The sequence below is a fragment of the Sinocyclocheilus anshuiensis genome, unplaced genomic scaffold, assembly GCF_001515605.1.
Source record: "Sinocyclocheilus anshuiensis isolate Anshui unplaced genomic scaffold, SAMN03320099.WGS_v1.1 scaffold1123, whole genome shotgun sequence".
In the NCBI taxonomy this organism is placed as follows: domain Eukaryota; kingdom Metazoa; phylum Chordata; class Actinopteri; order Cypriniformes; family Cyprinidae; genus Sinocyclocheilus; species Sinocyclocheilus anshuiensis.
Window position 1 is genome coordinate 282978 of NW_015544248.1, and position 11864 is coordinate 294841.

At 35.0% G+C, this 11864-nt stretch overlaps 3 protein-coding genes across 4 annotated transcripts in view; 2 read left to right on the forward strand and 1 right to left on the reverse strand.

The window, feature by feature from the left end:
* The window catches only part of septin10 (septin 10), a 20910-nt gene extending 18434 nt beyond the window's left edge, over nucleotides 1–2476 (reverse strand). For both annotated transcript variants that reach the window (XM_016498663.1, XM_016498664.1), the window contains exon 1: nucleotides 2368–2476. In XM_016498663.1, coding sequence (XP_016354149.1) covers nucleotides 2368–2397 — 30 coding nt within the window. In that variant the 5' untranslated portion in view covers nucleotides 2398–2476. The remainder of the gene's footprint in view (nucleotides 1–2367) is intronic.
* A 135-nt stretch (nucleotides 2477–2611) lies between these two features.
* Nucleotides 2612–5623, forward strand: LOC107697795 (ankyrin repeat domain-containing protein SOWAHC-like). The gene is made up of 2 exons (XM_016498657.1): nucleotides 2612–3848; nucleotides 5226–5623. The coding sequence occupies exons 1-2, from the start codon at nucleotides 3083–3085 to the stop codon at nucleotides 5609–5611; spliced, it is 1152 nt and encodes a 383-aa protein (XP_016354143.1). The 5' UTR covers nucleotides 2612–3082; the 3' UTR covers nucleotides 5612–5623.
* Nucleotides 5624–9092: 3469 nt separating this feature from the next.
* akap17a (A kinase (PRKA) anchor protein 17A) overlaps nucleotides 9093–11864 on the forward strand; it is a 9866-nt gene continuing 7094 nt past the window's right edge. The window contains exons 1-2 of the mRNA XM_016498658.1: nucleotides 9093–9191; nucleotides 11058–11576. Of these exons, the coding sequence (XP_016354144.1) occupies nucleotides 11058–11576 (519 nt within the window). The 5' untranslated portion in view covers nucleotides 9093–9191. The remainder of the gene's footprint in view (nucleotides 9192–11057; nucleotides 11577–11864) is intronic.

An 11864-nucleotide genomic window follows, 5' to 3' on the forward strand; every position in this document is an offset into this window, starting at 1 on the left:
GAATAGAGCTGCGCCATTACAGCTCGTACCTGCTAAAAACATCTGTTTTGGTTCTGATTATCATGTTTATGGTAGGGATGCGCCGATCTGATATTCATATCCGGGTATCGGCTCCGATAGTACCATTTTTCTCGGATCGGGTATCGGTCAGTGAGGACCGATCCAAATCCGAGATTTTTTTTTTTTTTTATGAGTTTAAACTTCTGATATACGGTTTTCTGAGCGCACACATCTGAAGCACACGCACAGAAAGCGGCTGTTGCTCAAACTTTCTCCATGGCATTAGAACTAGTACACCGTTGTCGCTTGCGAAAACACAATAACGGCGCCATTGTTGGAAACTTACAGATTAAGGGGCGGTAATATTATAATGAGATCTTTGCCGCGTCACCAAGGGAGCGAAATCAGACGCGCTGGTTTTCTCAGACGCTTGCAGAAAAAGGCTTACCAAAACAAAGTTACTGGGTTCATCTTTTTGACGTTTGCTTGGTTGGTAGATGCACCGGAGACCTGATTATAGCACTTACAAACTGGAAAAGTCAGATTTTCATTATATGTCACCTTTAAAATAAAAATCCATATTCGAATGCAAAAACGTTGCATTCGTTGCTGCTACGTTGTTCATTCAAAATATTGCGGAAAAAGAGAACATCAATGCGGAGATGTTGTTTACGGTAAAAATGAAGCCAAGCCGTTCACACAGAACGCATAGGCCTATTTATCAGTGCTGCACTCGCGTCTCGCATGTTTAGAAAGCCATGTAAAATTAACGCAAGTTAAACTTTTAAAAAACACGTCTCGAGACTTTACGGCGGTTTTCACCATCCCACTGCAACTCGTGTTTTTAAATGAAAAAAGTACTCTGGTTTATGGCCCTTTGTATTAAACTATACATGCATGATGCTATTTTGTTTCGAATTGTTTAAGCAACTTAATTAATTATATATGGTTTATAAACATTATTTTAAACATTATTAATTTATTTTTCAAAGATAGTCGTGTTATTTTATTGCTTTGAAGAAAAGTGCATTAGTAATATTTCGCTCGATGCACCCTCAAGCCAAAAGCTTGTTTCCCCTCTAACTGAAATTATGCCTTTTAAATTCGAATATAATACGAATATTGATAATATGAGTAGAAAATTCGAATTTAGTTTTTCAGCCATTTCGACAGCCCTAGTGTCCAGTTAATATCTCATAACTCCTACTTCACGCAGTTTCACAAATTTTGCATTTTTACAAATTTTAACTTTTAAAACTTTATAAAAATGTAAAACTTTTTTTCAAGTTTAGATTAAAAAAAAATATTTTAAATGTGGTCTCAGACTTCTATATCCACTGTATATTTTATATAACTATAGATATATATGCAATAAATGCGTCGACAAAAATGGTCAAATATTTCTAACGGGTTAACTGACGAGTAAACATCTAAATTAGAAAAAAGATCAAAACAAATATTAGCCTATTAGTTATTAATTTAAACTGGGAAATGTTTTCATATTAATATTTCCGATTGATAAATCTGATGTTTGCATTCTGATTTAGAACAACGTTATTTTCGTATAGTTTATATTTTTATAGATTTACAGTTTCTATACTTTCAGTTTTTATTTTAAGTTCAATGTTTGTAATTTTGTTATGTGATTTTTGTCATTTTGCTTTTTTATATATCACGATGTAGGTTTAATAAATTTTTTTTATCTAATATTAATATTTAAATAAAAAAAATAAATTTTTTAATAGTAAAATGTATTAAAATAGCATAAATGTATTAAAATTGATAATTTGGATGATTGTATTCACATTGATAAATGTAGTCCGATTGCTCATTCAGATTCATAAATCTGATTAATGAATTACAATTCATAAATAAGAATATAGTTGAGATGATACAAATAACGGATACATTAGATACATGTATACAAATTGATAAATCAAAGATTTTTTCAAATCTATTAAATCAGATACATGTGTTCAGAATGATAACTCATATCGAGAAATGTATTCGGAATGCTCAAATGCAATATTCAGATTCACAAATCAGATGAATTTATTCAAATTAATAAATCACATGTTTGTATTTAGATTAATAATTCAGATTGAGAAATGCATTCAGATACACGCATTCGGATTCAGAAATCGGAAAAATGCATCATAAATCATTTAGATTGCTTCAGATTGATAAATTAGATATACTTCAAATCAAATTAATTAGTCAGATGTTTGTTTACAGATGAATAAACGAGGCGGGAGCGTGTCAGAGCGGGACACTCCCAAGCGCTCAGGCCAGCTCACTCCCAAACTACACCCAGCCACAGAAACAAGAGAAGACTCGCAACAGGGAATATATCGATCGCACACGTACCATCTGTCGAACCACATCAGAAGAAGCCATTTGCGCGCAGAAAACAGCGAATATTTGAGGAAAAATTGGATCGCTTTCGGATGAAAGTCAAAAGTTGCCTCGTCCAATAATTTCCAGCTGACACGCCACTGGGAATAGCTCTACCATTCCAGCGTCTCCGAGAGGGGTTTCTGTGAAGCTCAAGTCGACAAAGTATAACGACTTCAAATGTCAAATACATCAGCGAGCACTTTCGTTACGCTACACGTCTGTTTAACCCGAGTGAACGCTATAACTCATGCTAGGTTTCATTAATTAAAACCTCTAACGCTCAATGGAGTTCCAACCCCCTTGTCCCGGCAAAGTGGAACCTTCCAACCAGGTGTAACTGGAATCCATTTTGGCTCAAGACGGAGCCGCTTCCCGCGTTAACGCAGGGCGCGTTTGAGCCCAAATGAACGCCGCTGTACTCCAGTTTCTCACTCGTGATTCTGTCCTGCAACTAGAGTTGCTAGGACGCAAACATCATCTTTATAAACTCTACCGACCCCTATGTGACACACTCAGTACTCAATCTCATCCACAGCCTAGTTTTAATAAAACGAGACGCGATGTGTTCTTCAGCGCACAGACTAACGATAAATAGACCTGTCAAAACGACGCAGGGGCATTAGCCGCTGATTTGTGCATTCGCTTATTTATTACTATTATTGATATTATCATAAAGCGTGATATAATGGCGACGGAGTGCACGCAGGAATCTGTCCTGGACTTTCTACTGGAAAATGGGGGGCGTGTGAAAAACAAGGACTTGGTCGCGCATTTTAAAGTCTTTCTGAGCAGCGAAAATGCGAAGCGGGCCGTGCTAAAAGAGAGATTTAAGCGTTTTGTGGACAATATCGCCTCCGTGAAGCAAGAACACGGGGAGAAAGTGGTGTGTTTGAAGAAGAAGTACAGATACCCGGAGATGCGCGCGCAGGATGAGAAGCCCGATGATGAGGATGATGATGATGAAGACATCAACAGAGGAATCAATGCATTGCACTTTGAAAAGAACGTCAACATGCATGAAGAAATCAGTGATCTGAATCCTAAATCAGAGGAGGGGAAGGCTGTGAGAGATGCTGAGGCGGAGCTGAGTGTGTCTGACATCGCACTGATTGAGAAAGACTGTGAGCTCTCAGATGCAAAGGATAATGACACTGTGCATGGAAATGATGTAATGCAACCAAATGCTCCTGGGCTCTCTAATGCTCAGCCAACAGGAGAAGCGGAGCTGGAGGCTGGAGTTGGCAGAGCTTCTGTCACGCCACAGGTCATCATCAGTAGACGGAGAACATCGAGGGGATCTCAGCGGAGTCTGCTGGGCTCTTCTGAGGATGGAGCACATGAGGCACCGGCTGAGGATGGCAGCACCCCAAAATGCAGCCGCAAGAACTTCATAGAGCTCATGATGAGCAGTTCTCCACAGGTGGGACAGGTGCAAATGCACATACAGGAATGTAATGCATGTAATAATAATAATGGAAATACACATAATCCATATAAGCACATAACGCATATAATGTATAATGCACATAATGCATATAATATCAAATCCACATTATACATATATAATGGAAAAACACATAATGCACATAGTGCAAATGCACATTATGCTCATAATGCATTTAATATATAATCGAGGTGCACATTATGCATATAATATATATAATGCAAAATCACATAATGCATATAATATATAGTGCAAAATCATGTAATGCTTATAATATATAATGCATGTGCACATAATGCATGTAATAAATAATGCAAAATCATATGATGCATCTAACAATGATTATGCTTATAATGCATATAATCCAAGTGCACGTTATGCATATAATATATAATGCAAAATCACATAATGCATATGATATATAATCCAAATGGACATAATACATATGATATATAATGCATATGATATATAATGCATATGCACATAATGCATGTAATAATAATGATTATGCTTATAATGCATATAATGTATAATGCAAAAGCACATAATGCTTATAATGCATGTGCACATAATGCATACAATAAATAATGCAAAATCATATAATGCATGTAACAATGATTATGCTTATAATGCATATAATCCAAGTGCATGTTATGCATATAATATATAATGCAAAATCACATAATGCATATAATATATAATCCAAATGGACATAATACATATGATATATAATGCATATGCACATAATGCATGTAATAAATAATACAACATCATATAATGCAAGTAATAAGGATTATGCTTATAATGCCTATAATATATAATGCATATGCACATAATACATATAATATGTAATCCAAAAGTACATAGTGTATATAATATATATTCCAAATGCATATAATAAATAATGCAAAATCACATCATTTATTTATGATGCATATGCACATAATGAATGTATTAATGCACGTGATGCATATAATATATAATCCAAATACACATTATGCATATAATGTATATTGCAAAATCACATAATGCATGTAATAATAATTATGCATATTATGCATATAATATGTAATCCAAATGCACATTATGCATATAATATATATTGCAAAATCACATAATGCATATAATATATAATCCAAATGTACGTAATACATATATATTCCAAATGCAAATCATATAATGCATATATGGTGCATATGCTCATAATGCATATAATAAATATTATGCCCATTATGCATATAGTATATAATGCAAAATCACATAATGCATATAATATATAATCCAAATGTACGTAATACATATATATTCCAAATGCAAATCATATAATGCATATATGGTGCATATGCTCATAATGCATATAATAAATATTATGCCCATTATGCAGATGTGGATGTGCGGGATTACAGCGGGAAGAAAGCAGCGCAGTATCTCCGATCCAGCGTCACATGCGACATCAAGGACATCATAGGAGCTTGTGCGAACTCTGACGCAGAGAACGCATCTGGAGCCGGGCGATGGAAGCTTCCTAAAGTCCTGCAGTCCAACCTCAACCCCCTACGGTTACTGAACCACCCTGAAGAGATGATGGCCGATGCTCAGCCCAGGCCCAGGTCTCTGTATCGGAAATCCTCCATCAGTCGCATCAGACTGCAGAGGAACCGCTTCAAGACGCAGATCGTCCACAGCACTTCGTTCAGAGAGAACGAGGAAGGCGAGGAGTCGCTCAAGAGCCCAGTCAAATCCAGACCCTTGTCCAATCTGTTTGGCTGAGACGGAAATGTGAATAATAGAGTCCTATGCAAAAACATTGTTACTCTGAGATCAGCTGAGCTGCTTGTTTACTAAGTGGTTCAAACTCATTTTCTAAAAAAGAAAAAAAAAATTGAAAATAAATAAATAAAAATTTAATTGAAAATAAAATACAAAATTAATTATCTAAATAAATCCAAATGATGTTTGATCAAAATATTCAAATAAAGAAATTAGGAAAAATATATAAAAAAATAGGTTAAAATAAATAATGCATCTAACAGTACTATAGTGAGTAGAAATAAAGGTACATTTTACAATAAGGTTTCATGGAAGCTTCCTAAAGTCCTGCAGTCCAACCTCAACCCCCTACGGTTACTGAACCACCCTGAAGAGATGATGGCCGATGCTCAGCCCAGGCCCAGGTCTCTGTATCGGAAATCCTCCATCAGCCGCATCAGACTGCAGAGGAACCGCTTCAAGACGCAGATCGTCCACAGCACTTCGTTCAGAGAGAACGAGGAAGGCGAGGAGTCGCTCAAGAGCCCAGTCAAATCCAGACCCTTGTCCAATCTGTTTGGCTGAGACGGAAATGTGAATAATAGAGTCCTATGCAAAGACATTGTTACTCTGAGATCAGCTGAGCTGCTTGTTTACTGCGTGGTTCAAACTCATTTTCTAAAAAAGACAAAAAAAATTGAAAATAAATAAATAAAAATTTAATTGAAAATAAAATACAAAATTAATTATCTAAATAAATCCAAATGATGTTTGATCAAAATATTCAAATAAAGAAATTAGGAAAAATATATAAAAAAATAGGTTAAAATAAATAATGCATCTAACAGTACTATAGTGAGTAGAAATAAAGGTACATTTTACAATAAGGTTTCGTTTGTGAACAATACTTCTACAGCATTTATTAGTCTTAAAGTTAATTTCATCATTTACTAATACATTTTCAAATTAAAAGTTGTATTTGTTAACATTAATTAATGCACTGAACTAACATGAACAAACAGTTGTATACAGTTATATATATATATATATATATATATATATCATTGTTAGTTCATGTTAGTTAACATGAAATAATGGTAGTTTTAAAACAAAAGAAGCACAATCATGTAATAGAAACTAAATGTTTTACACATATTTATAATATTGATTTTTCACAGTTTAAATTGGATCTTTATACATGAAAATATATACAGTAGCTGCTTTTTACATTTTTAGGTTGGACGAGGATGAGCAAATGGAACCAATTTTAATGCAATCATCTCTTTTATAAAAATTATGCACAGCTATTTTATTACAAACGATGCTCTAAAAACACGTAGATGTAATGTAGGTTATTTTTTAATTGATATTTCCACGTATGCACTTTTGCGTGTCATGATCGTCCTGCTCTCTCGTTTCAGTTGCTGTGCCTTTAACGATGGTCCTCCAGATGCAGGAATGATCGTGTATTGAGACTGTTATGATTATCCTGCAAATGTGATTTCAGTGTGTTTACGTGCTGCGGGTGGTTTAAAAAGCTGCTGTTTGGATGGTTTAAGACGAAGTCTAGTCCCACGACCAGAACGGAACAGTTCACCCGAAACACTGCAAGTGAATGGGTGCCGTCAGAACGAGAGCTGATCAATAAAATAAAACATCACAATAATCCACAGCACTCCAGTCCATCAGGAGAAGACAAAAGCTGAAACAAATCCAGCATTAAGACATAATGTGCATAATTACTTCAATTTTGGGGTGAACTGTTCCTTTAATAACCCATGAGCCATTACAGTGGCAATGCACTTTCAGCTGATCAAATTTACTAAGCTATAGCTTTGTTTTTGGAGCTTCTAATCACTAATTACTAGCGATCACAAATATTAAAACACTAATCCCAAATGTGCATTCTCAGTAACTCCCAATAAAGTGCCTTCATTGGTAACGAAACAGTCATTTTAGGCACTTGCTGTAGATTAATAATATTCTAAATGTGCTCAGTGTTTTATACACAAGGTTCATACAAACTGTTGAAACCAATGGGATGTTTACGTTTCCTGAGAGGTGTTTGCTGTTGCTATGCAGTTGCTAGGGTGTTCCAGCTGGTTGCTAGGCGATGTGGTAGCATCTCTGTGATAAAGTTTTGACCAGAGCATATGAGTAATGATTCCTGACTTGGCAATCAGCGCTAATTAACTTCTGCTCTTAAATTACAGTCGTTAACCATCTGCTGTCAGTGCATTATTTATTTGACATCAACTATCTGATGCGAACATGCTCAGGAAGCACTACACTTTCCTAGCTGGGGTCTGGATTGTGTGGAAACTGAGTGTTTTGTTCTGTTCATCCTGTCAGAGTGTAGTTTTGTTCAGTTTGGTGTCACACACAAATTCATTTCTTTTCTTTCTCATGAAATCCGTCACACTGGTAATCTGCTGTAAAGCATCACTGATGAAAACATGCATTGGTCTTTGCTTTATCAACAATAAATTGGGCACTTGGAATAAAGAGTGTCATGTTATTGGGTCTATGTCATGCTACTAATGCTTTGAGATGCAGACAGAAAACAGAGTTCCGTACTTTCTTCAAACGAGCAGGTTTATGCTCTGGATTTCTGTTTTTGCTCCAGAGATTTACTAGAGATTAACATTGTTTCCAGAGCTGCTTAATAACGTTATTGTCTGACGTCAACAAACTGATTAGCAAACCACTTATTTTTATAAATTCAAAGTAAAATAACCATATACTGCATCTGTCGTAAATAAGAGGAAATATTATAATAATTTATCAATAAGAGCAATTTTCTGGCCTGTAAGATAAAGCAGATTTTTGTTTGTTTCTAGTTTTAAAGAATAGATTATAAGAACTTATTTGGGTCTCTTTAATAATTTTTTTTTAAATGTACGTTAAGAGGTTCTCTAATTTTTTCCACCCAAATATTTTATTTTACTTTATTAAAATAAATAAATAAATAATTTATTATATTGCAAATGCAGTTAAGCTGCAAGTAAAACATTCAGTATATAATAGATCAGAATTACTCATATATAAGATTATGTAGAATTATTTTAAGAAATAATTAAGGATAGTTTAACAGTTTATTTGTGTCTTTAATAATTTTATTAATTTTATGTTAAGAAGTTACAGGATTTCTCTATTGTTTTCCACCCAACTATTTTACATAATTGAATTTAATTTTATTTAATTGTATTTTTATTTAATTTAATTTTAATTTAATTTATTTTAATTTAATTTAATTTAATTTAATTTTAATTTCATTTCATTTTATTTTATTTGTTATATTAGAATTATTGCATCCTGATCTGAGAGAAGCTTTATCATATGACATTAACAAAGTTAGTGTGTCATGAAAAATTTAAATCAGACTAAACCCATTGTTTTTAAACACGCAGTAATTTTGCGGCCGAGCTGCAGATCAAACAGTGACCGCTTGAGGGCAGCAGAGCTTCTCGGTGACTTCCGGTTGCTGTGTGACGGATGCGGAAGCGGTCAGCGGCGTAAGGTCCGTTTGTTTCAGCTGTGCGCGGTCTGCTGTCGTTATTGATGCTTCAGACCAAACTCTTCAGAGAGGTTAGTAAACGCTCACTTGTGCTAATCTCAGCTAGTAACACTAGTTTAGCTTCACAGATCAATAACTCCTCGATAATCTTAAATATCGCTATTATTTCTCGACCAGAGCCACTGAGGAGCTCTTAATTATCATCAGTATATCACCAGATTTACCTCAGAACACCGCACTTATTACTGTAGTATAATCATAACCAGTCTCGCTGACACATATCAGCTAACACATGTATTTAATCATTTATTTGGTGTTTTTGTCGTTTTTTAAATATGTTTGTTTAGTTTTTATATATTTTATGGTTTGAGTTCAGTGTTTTCAGTATCTTAGAACTTTAACAAACTAAATGAAAATCAGTGAAATATTTATTTATATATTTATCTTTTTCAGTTTGATTTTATTTCAGTTTTTTTATTTCGGTTTAATTTATTACATTTAATGTCAGCGAATTTAAATCATTTCCGTAATTATTATTTTTTGTATTAATTTTTTTATTTGCTTTGAATATGTCTTTTTAATTTTTATTATTTGTATTTGTTTAGTTATTTTCAAGTTTGTTCATTTTACTTCTTTAAACTAAACTAAAATAAGAGATGTGTTGCCTTGCCGACTAAGTGAAATATTTACTGAGAGCATAACGTACATTTATATTTTAGTAAACAATTTGTTTTATTTTCATTAATGTAAATGTATTTTAACCATGTTTTTCAAGTTTTGTCTGTCTGTCTGTTTGTTCATTTATTGTTTTTAATTGAGTTTTAGTTATTTCCAGTTTTGGTAATTCTATAATTGTCTTGCTAGCTAACAGAAATATTTACTGAAAGTTTTTATTTTATTATTTTTTTTGGTTAAAATTGATTTTATTTCATTTACTGTCAATGCTTTTTAATCATTTTAGTTTTAGTTAACGATAATACGACTGATTCAGATTAATGCGGGGTCAATGTGGAGTTGTTTATTCTTTAATAACAATAAACAATGAACCCGATATTTCTTCAAATAGCTTTACAATTGAAGAGTTTATTTGCAAAAACAGATAACTCAGTTTTTAACAATTTTCAAAAAATCATGTTTTTTAAGAATGTTATCTTGTTTTTATTGCGTTTTATTGTTAGTTACCATATTAGCCATATGTGACCCTGCAGCACAAAACCAGTCATAAGGGTCAATTTTTTGTAAATTAAGATGTATGCATCATCTGAAAGCTGAATAAATAATCTTTCCATTGATGTATGGTTTGTTAGGATAGGACAATATTTGGCCGAGATACAACTATTTGAAAATCTGGAATCTGAGGGAGCAAAAAAATCCAAATATTGAGAAAATCATCTTTAAAGTTGCTCAAATGAAGTTCTTAGCAATGCATATTACTAATCAAAAATTAAGTTTTGATATATTTACGGTAGGAAATTTACAAAATATCTTCATGGAACATGATCTTTACTTAATATCCTAATGATTTTTGGCATAAAAGGAAAATGTATAATTTTGACCCATACAATGTATTGTTGGCTATTGCTACAAATATACCCCAGCGACTTAAGACTGCTAGCAATGCATATTACTAATCAAAAATTAAGTTTTGATATATTTACGGTAGGAAATTTACAAAATATCTTCATGGAACATGATCTTTACTTAATATCCTAATGATTTTTGGCATAAAAGGAAAATGTATAATTTTGACCCATACAATGTATTGTTGGCTATTGCTACAAATATACCCCAGCGACTTGAGCCTGCTTTTGTGCTCCAGGGTCACATATCAGTGATAGTAGCAATTTTTTTTTGTTGTTTTTCAAAATAACCCGACTGCAGTTTGATTGAGATTAATGCACAATGAAAAAACATGATTTTTGCAAATGAACTCTTCACACAAACTTGTGCATGTGTTTGTGCGCAGCGTTCAGCAGAAGCGCCTCCAGAATGACGTCTGTGGTGAGCGACACGGCCGAGGCGGTGGATCTGTGTCCCGAGTTCAGTCTCTACCTCAAACACATCTCCAGAATCACGGTCAGCGTGGCTCTGCCGCACCTCAAGACGCCCGGCAAGTCCATCTCTAACTGGGAGGTGATGGAGCGGCTGAAGGCCATGGTGCATCCGGAGCAGTTCTCCTCGCTGCGCATCTCCAAGAGCAGCATGGACTTCCTCCGCTTCGAGGGCGAGGTGGAGAACCGGAGCGCCGTCAAGCGCTCGCTGGCCAAGCTGGAGGGCAAGAGCATCAAGCTCAGCGGCTTCACAGACGTCCTGAAGATCCGCGCCGTCGAGCACAAAGCAGACTTCCCCACACGCCACGACTGGGACTCCTTCTTCAGAGACGCCAGGGACATGAACGAGACGGTTCCCGGAGAACGGCCCGACACCATTCATCTGGAGGGGCTGCCGTGCAAGTGGTTCTCCGTGAAGGTAGGGTTTTGACGAGGAGGAAGTTTTCCCACCGGTTAATGAACGTGTGATGACACCCTTACATTTAGTCATTTAGACTTACAAATGAGGACAACAGAAGCAATCCAAACCAGCAAAAGAGCAATGATACGCAAGTGCTGTGACAAGGCTCGGTTAGCTTAACGCAGTACACATAGCAAGGGTTTTTATTTATTTATTTATTTTTACACACACACACACACACACTCTCACACAGACACCTCACACAGACACTCTCTCACACACACACACACACACACACACACACAC